Source organism: Dama dama, chromosome 11 (genome assembly GCF_033118175.1).
Source record: "Dama dama isolate Ldn47 chromosome 11, ASM3311817v1, whole genome shotgun sequence".
NCBI lineage: Eukaryota > Metazoa > Chordata > Mammalia > Artiodactyla > Cervidae > Dama > Dama dama.
The window spans coordinates 55039535-55058577 of record NC_083691.1 but is presented as its reverse complement, the minus strand read 5'-3'; the positions used below and the strand labels follow the sequence as shown (position 1 = coordinate 55058577).

At 46.5% G+C, this 19043-nt stretch overlaps 1 protein-coding gene across 1 annotated transcript in view; it reads right to left on the bottom strand.

Annotated features, from left to right (window-relative positions):
- Positions 1-380: 380 nt before the first annotated feature.
- The window catches only part of TCF7L1 (transcription factor 7 like 1), a 186846-nt gene continuing 168183 nt past the window's right edge, over positions 381-19043 (bottom strand). Inside the window, exons 5-12 of the mRNA XM_061155241.1 lie at positions 8877-9009; positions 7374-7476; positions 6967-7050; positions 6099-6242; positions 5248-5407; positions 5057-5164; positions 3634-3712; positions 381-1774 (exon numbers count right to left, since the gene is read on the bottom strand). Of these exons, the coding sequence (XP_061011224.1) occupies positions 1341-1774; positions 3634-3712; positions 5057-5164; positions 5248-5407; positions 6099-6242; positions 6967-7050; positions 7374-7476; positions 8877-9009 (1245 nt within the window). The 3' untranslated portion in view covers positions 381-1340. The remainder of the gene's footprint in view (positions 1775-3633; positions 3713-5056; positions 5165-5247; positions 5408-6098; positions 6243-6966; positions 7051-7373; positions 7477-8876; positions 9010-19043) is intronic.

Here is a 19043-nt window from a genome sequence, read left to right as displayed (position 1 = left end):
TTGAACACAAAACCACTGAATGGTACACCTAAAATGGGTGAATTGTATGAATTTTATACCTCAGTAAAGCTGTACAACAAAAATGAATTCCAATGCTCGGTGTGTGCAAAGAAACCCAAGGATACCCCTCCCATCTTGGCAATTACAAGGAGACAAATGAAAATAAAAAGATTCATCCCTTTGGATCTCAGTTATCTATACTGACTGGTCTGTGCACATTCAAGGCTGAAAACGGGATTAGATTTTTCTAGTTCTGTCGGGCATGACTTACATCCCCTTCCAATAGAGGCATTCCTCCTTTGCATTCTGTAAAAATCTTACACAGCCTTTGGTGTGAAGAAAGGGGCTTGAGTCAACAAAGGACTAAAATACTCAGCCAAGTCTTGCAACTGCAATTTTATTTTCTTTTGTGAAAATAAACAACTGGGAGTTTAAATTGCTCCAAAAAACCCCATAAAAATGAAAAGAAATACACACAGAAGAAGCATGTGAGGTGATTGGGGAGGGAGGAGGGTCTCAGAGCTTTGGCAGATTGTGCTAGCACATTCCCGGGTGACAGGAGCCAGACCTGTCTGCCACTCCAGGGCTGTGAGGGGACATCTTGACTGGTAAGGGGGTGGAACACAGGCTTCTTCGCTGAGGAAGTGGCAGGCACCTTGAGTCCCTTTAAATGCAGGGGAGAACCATTTTAGAGGACCTCTTCCTCCACAGAAAGCTGGAGGCTGGGGGGGTCGGGGTGGTTTAGGGAAAGGTGCGCTGGTGGAGACAACGGAGGCCAAGGTGTCTTCTCATGGGGTGACAGCCTTACACTGGGCAGAGGACGAAGATGAAGGCATGAACCCACAGGAGAAAAACGTGGGCCAAGTAAAAGGGAATGTCAAGGAATGGGTTGTAGATGAAGAGGCTAGAAATGGCAACAAGGGCCAACGTGTAAGCTGGATTGAGGGGAGCCAGGAAGCAGGGGGTGGGAGGTTGGATGTGCTAGGACGATGGGAAGAGGAGGGAGGGCAGAGAGTCCAGGAGGTAGAGAGAAGGGTGCCTTCTGCCCAGGTCCATCCACCGCTGCACATACAGGAAGAATAACACACTACTTTTCAGTTCTCGTTTTCGTTTTTTTTTTTTTTTTTAAGATTTTTGTTTGTTTGTTTTTTTTAAAAAAGCCTTAAGATCAGCTACTGGTTACATCTACAAAACGTAAAGTGCTGCTGTTACCAGTCACTTTACAGAACAGTCCAGAGTGGTCAAATATTGACCAATAAAGTTTCCTTTTTTTTTTTTCCTTCTGCATCCTTACTACTCGATGAGTCACTTGACAGCCTGCATGGGTCAAGGGGGGTAGCTTAGTGGGCAGACTTGGTGACCAAGGACAGAGGCTGGGCCTGGAGCACCGGGAGGGCCTGGTGGGCGTGGAGCGTGGCGGGGAAGGATGGGGGGGACGTCAGCAGAGCTGTGGGCACGGACCCCAAAGGGAGGGGCCGGGACAGGAGCGGGGCCTGGCTGCCCATCTGGCCAGAAGAGGTGGCGGCAGCCTTTGATGACAGGAAGGCAGCCGAGTGGAGAGCCAGCTGGGCCCGGGTCTCTGGCTTGGTGGTGAGGGAGAGGGGCTGGGCTTGCTCCGAGTGGGTGGCGGCCGGGGCGGCCGGCGAGGCCAAGGCCGCGGAGGGGGTAGCTGGGGAGTCCAGCATGCTGCCGTGGGAGGAAGCAGGGCTGTCACAGGGCTTCTCGGGGGGCAGGTACTGGACACATGGCTTCTTGCTTTTGGAGGCCAGAGCACCTGCGGGCGGGGCGCGGGGGTGGGGAAACAAACAAGAAAGAGTCAGCCGCTAGGAACGCTGGGAAAGGCGGAAGTAGTATGTATGACCCGGGAAACAAGCATGCGTACAGGAGGGACGTGAGGCCCTGAAATGACGTCTAAGGCTTTCACAACACCTAGAGCATGGAGAAGGAAATGGCAACCCACTCCAGTGTTCTTGCCTGGAGAATCCCAGGGACGGGGGAGCCTGGTGGGCTGCCGTCTATGGGGTCGCACAGAGTCGGACATGACTGAAGTGACTTAGCAGAGCAGCAGCAGAGCACAGAAAAGGGCCAGTGCCAAAATGCCAAAGACCCCGTTCAGTATCTGCCTGGAGGGAAAATAGCTGAGCTTATCAAATTATCATGCTGTGCTGTGCTCAGTGATGTCCGCCTCCTTGTGCCGCTATGGACTGTAGCCCGTCTGGCTTCTCTGTCCCTGGAATTCTCCCGGCAAGAATAATGGAGTGGGTTGCCATTTCCTTCTCTAGCAAATTATCATCTTCCTGCCTAAATCTTATCATTTGGGGGATGGATCTCCATTCAGTTTGCTTTAAAGCAAACTTTGGTTTATGATCCTCTTAGAGATAGTACAGCGCCTGCCAAGCACCAATTCAACAGATTTTGCGTCAATACATACTTAACTTATGTGTACTCCTATGGAGATGAATACACAAATTATAGAGATATTAGAAAGCTAGGAAAGGAAGTGAAAGGAAAGGCGATAAAAAGCAACTTAGTGTGTGTGTGTTAGCTGCTCAGTCACATCTCACTGTTCACAACCCTATGGACTGTAACTCACCAGGCTCTTCTGTCCATGGAATTCTCAAGGCAAGAATACTGGAGTGGGTTGCCATTCCCTTCTCCAGGGATCTTCCCTACCCAGGGATCAAACCCAGGTCTACACTGCAGGAGGATTCTTTACCAGCTAAGCCACCTGCAAAGCCCTTTAGATGGAACTAAACTAGTTCCACCCTTGTCCTGGAATGAGCGTGAGATGGGAGGTGTGACTGAAATACTGGCCAAGGTATGGGCTAGTTTGTGCTGGGTGAGATTCTGATGTAAAAAGATATTTGTGGCACAAAGGGGCCTTCCTAATTCAAGCAAATGATTATTTCTGATATTCGGCCAACCAAACATTGAAGGAAAACCTGAATCTACTGGATTCACTGTAAGGTGGTATGCTAGTGTCTAAGGGGCTGGGTTCCTAAGGGAATTTCAAGGCGCAATTTCAACAACATTCAGTTTTTACTTTTACTGCATTGATTTTAGAACCTAACCCTCAAATAAGACGCAACTCAACTGAATTGAAGAGCACCTTTCGAGTTACAAAGTGCTGGACCAAATCCTCCCTCCATTTACCAAGCAGCATGAGCGGGATGATCAGTGTCCTTTCACTTCTCTGAGCCTCTGAACTGATCATCTCCAAAAGAGGGGTAATAATAACACCCACCCGAGTATACCCAGGTGGTGCTACTGGTAAAGAACCCGCCTGCCAATGAATGTAGACATAAGAGATGCAGGTTCGATCCCTGGGTCAGGAAGAGCCCCTGGTGGAGGGTATGACAACCCATTCCAGTATTCTTGCCTGGAGAATCCCCATGGGCAGACGAGCCTGGTGGGATGCAGTCCATGGGGTCGCAAAGAGTTGGACACAATGGGAGTGACTCAGCATGCACGCACAAGTGTACATAAGGCAGAGTCCTTGAAAATGGCAGCTATTAATATTAAAACACAGCGTTGACACAGTGTCCATCAGAGATCAAAGCAAAGGGTGCCAGCAGGTGTAGTTGGCACAGCGGGTAAAAGAAGTAAAGGCGCAGTTCCCTCCTGAAGACTCACCGTCTGCCTCTTGGACTTGCTGCTGCTGGGACTGCGTCTGGGACAGCTGCTTTTCTCGCTTCCTCTTCTTTTTCTTACCCTGAAAGATATGGCCAAAGGAAAAGGTAACAACCAGGGACAGAATAACGGCTTTTCTGATGGATTCAGTTATGAAGTGGGGAGACAGGATATTTTCTGTACCAGGCGCCCAGGTCACATTCTGTGCAGCAGCCTCATGAGGAGGCACGGTGAGTCTTTCTGGGGGGCTGCCTCCCTCCCCTCAGCTCAGATGGGTCCTGACTTTCTTGGAAGGTCTCATTCTTTCCCTGCCCTGCAGGCTTAGTTTTCTATTTCTCTCTCTGGAACAGTGTCAGGTTCCTGATCTTTTTTGAGGCATCCCTGGTCTCACTGAAAATCTCATCCAGCTGGAATTCCCTGGCAATTCAGTGGTTAGGACTATATGCTTTCACTGTTGAAGGTGTGGGCTCAGTTGGCACCAAAGGGGGAAAAAAAACTAACTCAGCTATGAAGATTTTTAGCAGAAAAAGAGCAAGTAAGAACATACATACAGGAACTTCCCTGGCAGTCTGGGGTTAAGAATCCACCTGCCAATGGGGTTCGATTCCTGGTCTGGGAAGATCACACATGCTGTGGGGCAACTAAGCTCGTGTGCCACAACCACTGAGCCTGCATACTCTAGAGCCTGTGCTTCACAAGAGAATCCACTGCAATGAGAAACCTTCCCACTGCACCTAGAGAGGAACCCCCTGCACATCACAACTAGAGAAAGCTCGTGCAGCCCCACCAAAAATTTTTTTTTAAATAAAATTAAAAAACCTGTCCAGTTCCAGGGAGGTATCAGAAATGTAGGCAGTAGCTCATGGCATTGTGAGCCTCAGGTTGGGAACCCTTTGCTAGAGACACTGATCATCAGAACTAGCATACAGCTGACACCACACCCTGAATTATGGAATTAAAGGCTGAGTCCACTTCCAATTCCAGCTGGCTTCCCAGGTGGCGCTAGTGGTTAAGAACCTGCCCTCCAATACAGGAGACTTAAGAAACACAGGTTTGATCCCTGGGTCCGGAAGATCCCCTGGAGGAGGAAATGGCAACCCACTCCAGTATTCTTGCCTGGAGAATCCCATGGACGGAGGAGCCTGGTGGGCTACAGATCACAGAATTGCAAAGAGTCAGACACAACTGAAGTGACTTAGCATGCATGCATGCCCCACTTGCAATGGGACAGGCACAAATTTAAGTCTGTCCTCAGGACACCAAAACCATGTCCTTGTGGCCCTCCTGAGAAATAAAGTGTCTTCCTCATTTCTAGAGAAATACAGACTTCTCCCTGGCCTTAAGGGTCCTCTATCACTGGAGTCAGCTTCCTTCTCCCCCAAATCCTCACTTGGAGGCTGCCCTTGGTGTCTGAGTGGGCACGTACGTAGTTGTCCCGGGCTGACCAGGTCGGGTAGAGCTGCGAGTGAAGCTGCCGCTCCTTCCGGGCCAATTCGTAGTACTTGGCCTGTTCTTCTCGGGACAGGTTGTGCCACTGTGGAGAGGACCAGCAAGGACAGAGTGGTGAGCGTGGGGCACGTGGAGCTGCACAGCCTGGAACACAGGGGCGGCCCTTACCTTCCTCCCCAGGATCTGGTTGATGGCTGCACTCTCCTTCAGGGTGCACTCGGCCACCACCTTGGCCCTCATCTCCTTCATATATAACATGAAGGCATTAAGAGGCTTCTTCACGTGGGGCTTCTTTTCTTCCTCTTTCTTCACTGTGACTGGTGATTTCCTGGGAAGTCACAAGGTTGTAGGTTAGCATTTGTCAGCTGTCATCTCTCAAGGAGGCTAAGGGCTGGCTGCCTCTGGGGAGTGGGGATGAGCAACTTGGCAGCTAATGAAAGTTGCCCAGGGCCGCTTTCAGCACCTGGGCACTCAGTTCCTAGTCTCTGACTGACCACCAGCCATATTCTAGGAGAGGACAACTTCCTGACAAAGGAGCAGAGGGTGGTGGGGGGAGCTGAGATGGACTGGCCCCACATGAGAAAGAGGAGGGGGCAGAGCACTGGAGGCAGTGGGGCAGTGGAGCATTGGGGGCGGGTCTCCTTGGCCATGAGACTTTGATTTTCAGTGGACAAAGCGTGGGCCATGGTGCTGGACTCAGCTCTGACCCAAGTCAACCATGTTGACTTGAGAAAATTCCCCTTGCAATTTTCAAGTGTTTGGGGGGACAGGGAAGGAAGCTAAAAGCTCTCTCAGTTTCTCTTTCACTTTCAAAATCCTGATTGTAGGGCTTCCCCTACTGTGAGAAAAGATGTATGGTGTCTTTGAGAGGATGGGAATTCCAGGGGTCAAAGGGAACAGTTCGCAAGGAGGGGAGGATGTGGCCTAGGGAGCCGCCGGCTGAAGGTCCTCAGGAGAAGAATCAATGGCACTTGCTGCTCAGAGACTGGCCACCCGCCACCAGGCTGCCCATTACTCACGCGCTCACAGCCGGGCTCAGGCTGGGGGGCGCTGGTTCCTGCTTGACGATGGGGGAGACAATGGCGGGGTGGGGGATCCCTGAGGTGGGCAGACCAGGATGGGCCGGAGCCACCATGTGAGGGGAGAACCGACTGGAAACCAGGCTGCATACCAGGAGAAAACAAAAACAACAGAGGGATTCAGGCTAAATGCTTGTCACTTGCAGAGGACCTGGTGGAACCCAGCCTTGATGGCAGAGGCATGTGAACATCTCTGCCATGGCAGAGTTGGAGCCAGAGAAGGCTATTGACTGACCTCGAAAGAACTCATTTTGGGAAACACCCAACAAACCTCCCTTCCTTCACAAATACACAGGGTTCCTATATCTGGTGCTGAAAGCAGGTGGGATGAAAAACAGAAGATGCAGGAGGTCGGAGGCCAGGTACACAGGGGAAGGGAAAGAAAGGCTTATGCTCTGGGTTGTATTTTTTTTTTTTTTGTCATTGGTGGTACCATTGTCAGGTAGGTCGGCCCCTGAGACGGACATCCTCTTTCATAGTTCCCTTCTCCTGTCATCATTTCAGGAACAATTAATCTCCCAGCCTCTGGCTCCATATTCAAAATGCTTCAATGCCACCAAGCCCTGGCCAGCCCATAGGGGAACATGCAGAAGGACTGAGTGCAAGGGCTTTAAAATTCTCCTCTTAGAGAGAGAGATGGGGCAAGAGTGAGCAGAGCCTGTTGTCTCCAGCCCACAACTAATCAGAGAGGTGGGGAGGAAAGGTGAGCACCTGCCTCTGCTTACTGCCAAGAGAAAACTGTGCAGGGGAGCCAGTAGACAAGCATTCCCTGTGCTGCCGCTTCCCCGCTCACAGCCCCAGGACTCACCTGGACATCGAGGCATTCATGGCGAGGGCAGGGTAGGGGTGCCTGAAGCCACCGGGAGGAAGGGAGTACATGGGCTGTCCTTGCCTATAAGGGCCAGGAGTAAGGAAATCTGGTCAGGAAACTGGCTGAAATGGGAACGTTCATAGGGCCGGAGAAGGGGTTGGGAAGACAGGATGATAAGTAAAAGGCAATAAGTAGGAAGTGGGAGTTTGGAAGATGCTGCCTGGGGAACTTGTTCTGATGCCCTGGGGAAGTTCTGGGCTTGGTGAGAGGGCTCCACTGTGGGGATGGGGATTGGGCGGGGCGGGGCATCTGTATTTGGACCCCAAAGACAGGCTGGAGTCCGGTACAGGAGGCAGAGCTCAGTGTAAGGAAGGAGGGATAAGAAAGGTTGTAAGTTTCCTTACTGTGGGACGAGCCAGCTGAGGGGATGTGGGATTTGCCCAACAGCTCCAGGAGACAGTGGGTAATATGGAGACAGCTCGGATGGATGAGGGGGCCGGGGGATTCCTGCTTCCAAGGAGAAATGTGTCAGAAAGTTCCTTGACCCTACACCTTAAAGTCACATCAAACAGGAGGCTACGCTTTGTTCCCAGATGCTTTGCAGCTTGCAGTGCCCTTTCTTTCACTGTTTCTGCCCTCAGTCACCAGTAACTTCCAACTGCTCATATTGGAGGTGTCCAAGACACAGGCAGGAAATCTTGGACTGAGAAACCCAAGCTTATCTCCGGAGTCATCAGCTGGAAAAGCTGTTTCATTTGTGGAAAAATAAACTTCAGATTTCCGTGTAACAGGGAAGAACAGTAGCTGATTCCACGTTGGATCTGTTTTCCTTTGACTTTAACCTTTGATCTCCATGCTCTTGTTACTATAATTGTTGAAAAGATGCTGTATATAAGCTGCAAGCATACATAATGGCCTGTCTCAGGGAAGCTCTGTTGGAAAGTTAGACTGTTCTGACCTGGCCCACCTGTGACTGGCTGCAAGAAAAAATTAACACATCCTTGTCCTGATGCAGGCCAAGCCAGGAGATATTCTGCAAGACTTATGGCCTTTTTATTTTACTTCCTCCCCCTCTCTGTTCTGTAAAAGAAACTGGCATCCAGACTCTGATAAGATGGTTCTCTAGGACATTAGTCCGATACCTTCTTGGATACCCAGCTTTCTGAGTAAAGTTGTTATTCCTTGCCTCCCAATTACAGGCCTGTCATGTGGTGAGCAGACTGAGCTTGGACTCGATGACATCCGTTCCACATTTATCCTCCCTATTATCTGTAACTTGTAATAGCTGTCTAAAGAGGGACTCCAGAAATGCGCTGAACCACAGCAACTCTATGGGAATTTTATGAAAACGATGGCTCTCTCTTGGATGAACAGTGTGGGTGAGCAAGTTGAGAAAAAAGTCAACTCAGTCTCTTGCCTTGTATCTATACTTATAAGTATGTTAGGGGAAACACACTGACTGAAACTGCCCACCCTGGCCACGTACCATAGAAACCATTTGTGGGAGTTATTTTACGACAGGAGGTCCTGGCAAGGAACATGGAACTAATAAGCCACCACCAACTGGAAGAGTTTGCGAAAGGTCAAAATGAAATACCATGTATCCTACGACCTCCCAGGATCCTTCCAGCTGGCATCCATCCATCTTGCCTGAACAATGTGTGCGCCACCAGGAAGGACCCTGAGTCAGAACGACTGGCTAAAGACAACTCAGCAACTAACCCCATCACCGTAAAACCTGAGTCTGTGAGCCACATGTCAGAGCCGTCCTCCTGGGCTCCCTTATCATACTGTTCTCCACGGGGGTGCCCCTTCCCAATAAAGACTCTTGCTTTGTCAGCACGTGTGACTCCTCAGACAATTCTCTTCTGAGTTACCTGGGCCAGCCTGAGCGGCAGCCAACTCACCTGTCTTTGGATCGATCTCTGGGGAGAGGTGTGTGGGAGGGGAGCCGGGGGAGAAGTGGTCATTGCTGTAGGTGATGAGGGGCGTCAACGGATGCATGTGGTGCGGGTGCTGAACAACAGGAACTTTATTAGACTGAAAGACAGAGAGAAAGAGACTAGGGCCAGTTGCCAAGGAGATGGAGTACAGACGGGCCTCAGAGGTACTGCAGGTTTGCTTCCAGACTGCTGCAGAAAAGTGAAAGACACAATGATTTTGGTTTCCCAGTGCATATAAAAGTTACACTTATACTATTCTATAATGTTAAGTATGGGGAAGCCATGGTGGCTCAGCAGTAAAGAATCTGCCTGCAATGCAGGAGACGCGGGTTCGATCCCTGGGTTGGGAAGATCCCCTGGAGGAGGGCATGGCAACCCACTCCAGTATTCTTGCCTGGGGAATCCCATGGACAGAAGAGCCTGGTGGGCTACAGTCCATTGGGTTGCAGAGTTGGACACGACTGAGCACATGCAGTGTTAGGTGTGCAATGGCATTATGTCTTAAAAAAAAATACATTTGTTGTTGTTGTTCAGTCCCTCAGTCGTGTCTGACTCTTTGCAACCCCATGGACTGCAGCACCCCAGGCTTCCCTGTCCTTCGTCATCTCCCGGAGTTTGCTGAAACTCATGTCCATTGAGTCGGTGATGCCATCTAACCATTTCATCCTGTGTCATCATATATATATATGTATATGTATATATTTGCCTTTTTATACTGAGAACCCCATGAATAGTATGAAAAGGCAAAAAAATCCCCATACATACTCTAATCAAAAACACTTTGTTAAAAGGTGCCAATCATCAACTGAGCCATTAGTGAGTTGTAATCTTTTTGCTACAGTGACATCAAAGATGACTGATCACAAGCCACCACAACAAATATAATAATAAGGAAAAAGTTGGAAATATTGCAAGAATCACCAAAATGTGACAGAGATACAAAGTGAGCAAAGGTTGTTGGAAAAATGATGCTGATAGACTTGCTGGATAAACCTCTAATTCGTAAAAAAATGTAGTATCTGTGAAGCACAGGAAAGTAAAGTACAATAAAACGAGGTATGCCTGTAAAATCTGTGGTTATTTACTGAGTTGACTATGTGCCAGGTATTTTCCATGCAGCATCGCATTCAGCCCTTGTAGAGAACTTAAGAGAAAGTAGCAGTCTATTTGCCCCTTGGAAGGAAAGCTATGACAAACCTAGAAAGTATATTAAAATACAGAGACATCACTTTGCTGACAAAGGTCCGTCTAGTCAAAGCTATGGTTTTTCCAGTAATCATGTATGGATGTAAGAGTTGGAAGACGGCTAAGCACTGAAGAATTGATGCTTTCGAACTGTCGTGCTTGAGAAGACTCTTGAGAGTCCCTTGGACTGCAAAGAGATCAAACCAGTCAGTCCTAAATTAAATGAGTTCTGAATATTTATTGGAAGGACTGAAGCTCCAATACTTTGGCCACCTGATATGAAGAGCCAACTCATTGGAAAAGACCTTGATGTTGGGAAAGACTGAGGGCAGGAGGAGAAGGCGATGACAGAGGATGAGATGGTTGGAAGGCATCACCGACTCAATGTACATGGATTAGAGCAAACTCAGGGAGATAGTGAAGGACAGGGAAACCTGGCGTGTTGTAGTCCATGGGATCACAAAGAGTTGGATAAGACTTTATGACTGAACAACAAATACAGCAGAAAAAGAAACAATAGAATTAGAAGAGGGATTATACCCAGCCTCCTACATACCCTCTTCAAAACAGCCCACCATCACTCACTTCATGTATACTGTGTGCTAAGTGGTACAGACTGCTGAATTATGAATCATGCTCTGTGTAATCTCAGTGAATTTTGAAAGGCTCAACACATGCTTGTCAAATAAACTTCTTAGAAATAGTAGCTCATGGGCTCAAGTCTGAGACTGGGAACAGAGCAGTGAGAGAACTGTCACCACCAGGTCACATATAACCACTTGTCATGTTCAAGGTTTACATTTACAGACACTACCAAGGGCACTTAGAACTGTTCTCTCTGGAGCGTATCAAACACCCTGCTGATCTAATTATCACATTTCATTTTAAACATCAGCAAATGTAAGGAGCACATTTTATATAACAGTTAAGAAAGCAAAAACAGGGACATCCCTGGTGGTCCAGTGGTTAAGACTCCACATTCCAATGCAGGAGGCCTGGGTTTGATCCCTGGTCAGGAAACTAGATCCTACATACCAGAACTAAAAGATCCTGCATGCCACAAGTGAGACATGGTGCAGCTAAGTAAATAAAATAAATAAACACTAAATTTTTTAAAAAAGAAAGTAAAAACTCAGGCATGTCACCAACACATCATGATTTCAGAAATTTAAAAAAGGGGGGGAAACCTGTGTGCCCTGGAATCAGTAAACTGAATTTTTAATGTTTTAACCTAATCTCACTTAACAGTAAGGATTTTTATTACGAAAATGGCTAGCGTCCTTATTATAACCTACTAAAGGAGCTATGATTATCTTGGTTTGAGGAATAAGGAAACAGAGTATGGAAAGATGAAGTGATGTAGCCTGAGTCACAGAGGTAGTAAGTTACAAAACTGGATTCATATTAGCCCTTTACATGCTAACAAACCAGGGTGTCTCCTCTTGCATCACCTGCCAACCCAACAGCCCAATCAAAACATCTGTCAGAGAAAGGACATATACTCATCTTTTTGGATAATAAGGTAAATGAGTTCCAAGTGGAAGAGAGATGTCTTTAAAAAAAGAGATCTGTAAAAAGGATGATAATTTGATGGCATCTCAGGGGCCAGAATTCCAAACTTCTGTCTTTCCGGTTGAATGTTTCATGTCGTAGATTCCATGAGCACTTTTTGCCTTTTAGTTGGTGCCCCTTTGGTGCTCATCATGCAAGCTACCATATGTACATCTCCTACATATTCGTGCACTGACAGTAGCCTTGCTCTGTTTTCAGTAGTCTAAGCGGATATGAGAGGCAGAGTCCTGGGGCAAGGCTTGGAACCCAGAGGCCCAGCTCCTAGACCTGCAGAACCGAGACGGAGATTTCAGACGTTCGCAACCACAACCACTAGGTGGCGCTGGTACACAGCTGGGTTGCCGGTGCCTCCTCTTGGACAACTTCCTATCGTTTCCCTTGGTGGGCTCCTTTGGCGTTGCATGTAGTTGCAGGTATATTCTAAAATTATTTTCTTCTTTCACCTGTTCCCTTACTGGCTTTTGAAGAGGTCTCCACGTACAAGAACACGTAACACAAATAAGAATATTAAAAGATTATTTTAAGGTCAGATTTCTATTAACAGGATCCTGATGCAATCAATGTTGCATTCAGGTTTCATGGAAGCAGCTTTGTCTGAAGGGCAATTTTAATTTTATTTACTTATTATTAACTTTTTAAAAAGGTGTTTTTTTCCTTCCCAAGGCATAATTTAGCTTTGGGAGGTTCTTTTTAAAAAATGTTTATTTATTTGACTGTGTCAGGTCTTAGCTGTGGCATGCATGATCTTCAGTTGCGACATTAGAACTCTTACTAGAGGCACATGGGAACTAGCTCCCTGACCAGGGATCGAACTGGGGCCCTCTGCACTGGCAGCACAGGGTCTTAGCCCCTGGACCACAAGGGAAGTCAATAAAGGGAGATTTTTATGTTATAAAAACCAATAGAATTATTACTAAGAGTGATAGTAAATGATAAAAGAAATACATAGGATGAATGTGCAATTTAAAAATTACAGTTTTTTTAAAACATGTAAATTCTATGATAAAAAAATTAAAAAGACTAGCGGGTATTCCCTGGTGGTCCAGTGGTTAGGACTTGGCACTTCACTGCCATGGCCTGGGTTCAATCCCTGGTTGGGAAACTAAGATCCTGCAAGCTGCACATCACAGCCAAAAAGAGAAAAGAAAAATAGAAGCATACCAAAATGTAAACGGTAAGTATATTTGAATGGTGGGAGTACAAATGATTTTGTTTTTCGTGTGTTTTCCAACTTTATTATCTATTAAAAATATACATATGACGAATGCAAATTTCCTAAGAAAAAAAATACAGGCTATATTATAAAACATTTAGAAACCACAATCACACACACAATAAACCCCAACAACCCCACCATGCCCACTGTCACACTAGCATAACCCAGTACCTATTATCATTTTGACATATCTCCATTCACTTGGACTTCTTGTGCATCTGTTATTTACATCACTTATAGCCATCTTTTTTAAATTAAAATTTTCAGCTTTATTTAGATATAATTGACAAACAAGATTGTAATATATTTAATGTGTATTATGTGATAACTGAATATAGGTACACAGAGTCATCCTAAAATACTTAATGGTATTATGAAAGTAGGACTGACCATGTGCTGTCTTCATCAGAAACTGGTAAACAGCACTGAATGGGTGTCAGAGTTAAGCACAAAGCAGGGAAGCATGAGTTTACATTCGAAAATGCAGTCTCCTCACTTAAAACACTCTGTGAGTTATTACTGGTTCCCATTAGGTGGCATCATTGTCCAGAAAATGGACGGGAAGATGATGAGTTCCCAGAAAGAAAAAGGAAGGTAGACTTTTCCTTATCAGGCTGGGAATATGCAGCCTCTGGAGATGATTAGCAAAACTCGGTCTCTTGGGCTTCTCTAGTGGTTCAGTGGTAAAGAGTCCATCTGCCAGTGCAGGAGACATGGGTTCGATCCCTGGTCCAGGAAGATTCCACAGGTCTCTAGCACCACAATCAACTGAGCCTGCTTTCTGCAGCCCGAGCTTTGCAACAAAAAAAGCCACTGCAGCCAAGAAGCCTCCGCTTGCCCCAACTAGAGAAAGGCCGCGTTGCAGTGAAAACCCAGTACAGCCAGAAATAAACAAACATACAAAATTATTTTATAAAAGATCAACTCCTTTAGGGCTGACTCAGGGAAAGCTCTCTTTGGAGGCTATCATCCCAAGAAAAGTTTCCCACTGATTCTTCTTCTTTGCTGTCCTCCAGGGACATGATGTTCACAGCACAAAGCCAGGTCAAGGATAGGGATGTGGAGAACCAGCGGACAGTCCCTGCTGTACAGTGCAGAGAGCACACACAAGCCAGGACACAGGTGCTCCCTGGGCAAGGGAACTAGGCAAGGCTAGTTTTACCCAAAGCAAAGCATCTCAGCCTACCTTGTGCTCCAATCTTTCCGTCCCATCACACAGACTCAACCCTTTTCCAGCGCAGGTATTCCTCGTCTATTCCCTGTTTCTAGGGTAGCTGTTGTTCAGTCACTCAGTCGTGTCCAGCTGTTTGCGACCTCATGGGCTGTAGCCCGCCAGGCTCCTCTGTCCATGGGGTTTCCCGGGCAAGAATACTGCAGTGGGTTGCCATTTACTTCTCCAGGGCATCTTCTCAACCCAGGGATCGACCCTGTGTCTCTTGCACTGGCAGGCTGATTCTTTACTGCTGAGCCACCAGGGAAGCCCCTTTCTAGGGTTGGTCCAAGCCGAAGTTCTGGAAACTCCTGGTCCCCAGGAAGAAATGTATCCTCCCTTCTACTGTTCATGACTTTACTCCAAGCTGTAAGTAAAGCCAATGCTCCACCACAGACGAACCAGCCACCTCTTCAAAAGTTGCTTCTTTCAGTAACTGCTTTGCATTCAGGCGTGTTCAGTTGCTCAGCCGTATCTGACTCTTTGAGACCCCGTGGACTGTAGCCCACCAGGCTCCTTTGTCCATGTCATTCTCCAAGGAAGAATACCAGAGTGGGTTGCCATTTCCTCCTCCAGGGGATCTTCCCGATCCAGGGATGAAACCCACATCTCCTGCGTCTCTTGCATTGCAAGCAGATTCTTTACCACTAAACCACTGGGGAAGCCAGTGGTTTGAGGCCTTTACAAAGCCTCCTGCCTCCTAGGCTTCATTCACTATCTCCTTTTCTTCCTGATCTGAAGTTCAGAGATCAGAAAGATAAGGCTTTCAGGTCAGGCAACGGGGAGCCTTAATTGTGGTATCCATGTGGTATCCATGTCTCGCAAAGCAGACATAGACCAGTCAACAGGCTGCTCAGCAAAGGTCCCCAGAGTTGCGCTGGGTCATTAACTGTAACTGATTTTATATATTTAAGAAATATGCTTTATCCACAATCAATTGTCTGTTGACTGCTTGAGGGAGTCTTCTCTTAAAATTATTCTCAGGAGACTGCTTAAATGCAAGACTTCGGGGGAAAAGGAAGTTGGTTTGTTCCTAAAGCACCAGTCCAGGATTCTCCCGGTGGTCCAGTAGTTAAGACTCCCAGCTTCCACTGCAGGGGGCATGGTTTCAATCCCTGGTCAGGGAATAGGATCCCACAAGCCACACAGCACAGCCAAAAAAAAAGTACCTATACACTCATAGTGGTGGATTAACATATAATAGAAGCAAAGGCAAATAGGAACCTAATGAAAACTGAGGGGGAAAACTCTAATTCTAAGTAAACATACCCACCACTCTCTAACAAATACTGCTTAAAAGGAAAAATGTAAGTTCTTTGCTAATTCTGTCATCGTATCCTATTAAAGAAAGGAAATTTGCATGTATGTCTTCTATACAGAATTTTCCTGGCAATTCACACATTGATTTATTGGGTGATTGTCTGTGAAGACTGTCTACACAGCAGGCACTGAGTTGGGTAGCCAAAGGGCTGAAGGCCAACAGCAGAAATGGAAACAACCTGGGTCTCCGATGGCATGGTTTGCTTGTTGAACTAACTGGCCTGGCAGAAAACACGACTCACAACAAGTATTCATGCTGTATCTACTACGTGCCAGGCACTGTTCTAGGTCTTGTGAATGCATTAGAGAATCTGTCTATCTAGACAATAATCCAAACAAATAAATAAGATGTCGCATGCTGCAATGAAGATGGAAGATCCTGTGTGCTGCAACTAAGATGCAGAACAGCCAAAATAAGTATTTAAAAAAAAAATAAATAAAGGTGAGGCAAATGTAGGTTATAAGTTACACAGGCCAACCAGGGAAAGCCTCAATGAGAAAATGACTTCTGTTTGATTTTTATTTATTTGACAGCACAGGGTCTCAGATGTGGCACGTGGGATCTTTGGCTGCGGCATGTGTGATCTAGTTATCTGACCAAGGGTCAAACTCAGGCCCCCTACATTGGGAGCGAAGAGTCTTAGCCACTGGACCACCAGGGAAGTCCTCAGAAAATGACTCTTGAATGAATATATGAGGGCAGTGGAAGTGAGATGTGTGGGCAGGGGAGGGAAGGGTGTTTGGGCAGAAGGCACCCAGAGTGTAGTGGCTCCCAGGTAGACAGGAAGATAGGTGTGTTTGAGCAACTCCATAGAAGACAGTGGACGGAGCGCTGGGAAGAAAACAAGGGACTGAAAGTCTGTCTTAATGTACGAACACATACATTTTGAGCTTCTCAAGTAGGCGGCAAGCAGTGTGCTGCAGGCTGGGAAAGATGTGAACATAAATCCAGGATCTCTGGAGGGTAGCAGCATAGAGAAAATGCTTCGGGGAATTAGAATGTGCTTCAGGCTTCCCTAATGGCTTAGACAGTAAAGCGTCTGCCCACAATGCAGGTAGACCGGGGTTCGATCCCTGGGTTGGGAAGATCCCCTGGAGAAAGAAATGGCAACCCACTCCAGTACCCTTGCCTGGAAAATCCCATGGATGGGGAAGCCTGGTAGGCCTACAGTCCATGGGGTCGCAAAGAGTCAGACACGACTGAGCGACTTCACTTTTCAGGTCCTTCTTGGAAACAGTGGCACATTTCTGAGGACTTTGCAAATTGGACTGGGCACAAAATTCTTGGGTTAAAAACTTTCCTTATCAAAACTTATCTATGGCTTGCTGGCATTAAAGGCAGCACACGAGAACCCTGCGTTTACCTTTATTTTTCTATTTTGATATCGGCCTTTCCCCCTGCTGTGTAGATGAAAGTGAAAGTGTTAGTTGCTCAGTCATGTCTGACTCTATGTGACCCTGTGAACTATCGTCCTCCAGTCTCTGCTCATGAAATTCTCCAGGCAACAATACTGGAGTGGGTTACCATTTCCTTCTCCAGGGGATCTGCCCAACCCATGGATCGAACTCGGCTCTCCTGCATTGCAGGCAGATTCTTTACCATCTGAGCCACCAGGGAAGGCCTGCATAGATGCTTATATGGGGAAAAAAAAATTGAACCCTTACAATTCTGATTGTTGCCAGGATGTGTCTAAGTTTATGTGAATTTTCATTTACTTCATAGAATTCAGGTGAGCACTTTCAAGCTATACACTTGAGTTTTTATTTATTTATTCTTAGGCTGTGTTGTGCAGCATCTTAGTTCCCCAACCAGGAATCGAACCCAGCCCCTTGCAATGGAACTGAGGAGTCTTAACCACTGGACTGCCAGGGAAGTCCCTAGTCTTTCGTTTTAAGGCCCCGCTTTGCTTTCTTCTCTTATTGCCTGTTGTTTTCACTGGTTGTGGTCTCCTCTTAAGGAACACTATTTGTAGACTGTTTTTCAGTTGTCTCCTCTATCTTTTTCTTTTGTGTCATCAGTGTACAGACTTGACTTGCCACAGTGTCCACTTTGCTCTACACTAAGAATTACGAACTGGGAAATATGAGTTGTTGTTTAGTTGCTAACTCATATCTGACTCTGTGACCCCCATGGACTATAACCTGCCAGGCTCCTCTGTCCATGGGATTTCCCAGACAAGAATACTGCAGTGGTTTGTCCTTTTCTTCTCTAGGGGATCTTCCCGACCCAGGGACTGAACCCGCATCTCCTGCATTGGCAGGTGGATTCTTTACTACCGAGCCACCAGGGAAGCCTGGGAGATATGAATAAGGTTTCCCCCAAGCTAAATCTCAGTGGCAGAAACTAATAAAGGAATGATGGTGGTAGATAATTACCAAGGCATGCCATGAATCGTGGGTGGAAATTTAATAAGAAATAGGACATTTATGCAGCTTCTAAGCCTCTGCCTACAGAGTGACTTATTAAGTACAAAAGGAAAGAATAACCTCAAGGAGAAAACACATGTCAAACATCACCTTAATTAAATGATTCAAGCCAACATCACTGACATTGGGACAAACAGACATCACAGACCTGCCTCCCGATGTGAGGCCCTGAGAGGGACACCTGAATGTGGTCGTGTTCTTGCCAAAACATACAACCGGAATCTAACCACGACGACATCTCAGATACACCCAGATGGAGGGATGTTCCACAAAATAGCTAGTCTGTACTTCTCCAAAGAGTCAAGATCAGGAAAAACAAAGGCTAAGGAACTCTGGGAGATTCAGTTCAGTCAGTTCAGTTGCTCAGTAGTGTCTGACTCGTTGTGACCCCATGGACTGTAGCACGCCAGGCTTCCCTGTCTATCACCAATCTTCTTTGTATAGTTCTTCTGTGTATTTTTGCCACTTCTTCTTAATATCTTGTGCTTCTGTTAGGTCCATACTGTTTCTGTCCTTTACTGTGCCCATCTTTGCATGAAATGTTTCCTTGGTATCTGATTTTCTTGAAGAGATCTCTAGTTTTCTCATTCTATTGTTTTTCTCTGTTTCTTTGCATTGATCACTTAGGAAGGCTTTCTTATCTGGGACATTAAAAGAGACTAAAAGACATGGCAATGAGATGTAATTTGTGATCCTGGGTTGAACTCTGGACCAAGAAAAACACATCTCAACAGACATTACTGGGACATTTACAAAAATTTGAATATATACTGTGAATTAGATAATAATCCACAAAATATATTGTGTGTGTTACTTGCTCAGTCATGTCCGACTCCTCTGTCCATGGAATACTCTAGGCAAGGATACTACAGTGGGTTGCTGTGCCCTCCTCCAGGGCATTTTCCCAAGGCCAGGGATCGAACTCAGGTCTCCTGCATTGCAGACAGATTCTTTACCACTAGTATCACCTGGGAAGCCCCTTTATACACACACATACATTACTTTTCTGGTTTCAAAATAATTTAATTAAGGACGTCTGTGGTGTTCCAGTAGTTAGAACTGACACCATGCTTCCAAGGCAGGGGCCGTGGGTTCTATCCCTGGTTGGGGAACTAAGATTCCATATGTCTCATGGAAAAATTTTTTGGCAGGGCCAAAAAATAAAAAAGATTTAAAAAAAAATATTTACTTAAAATTCCTT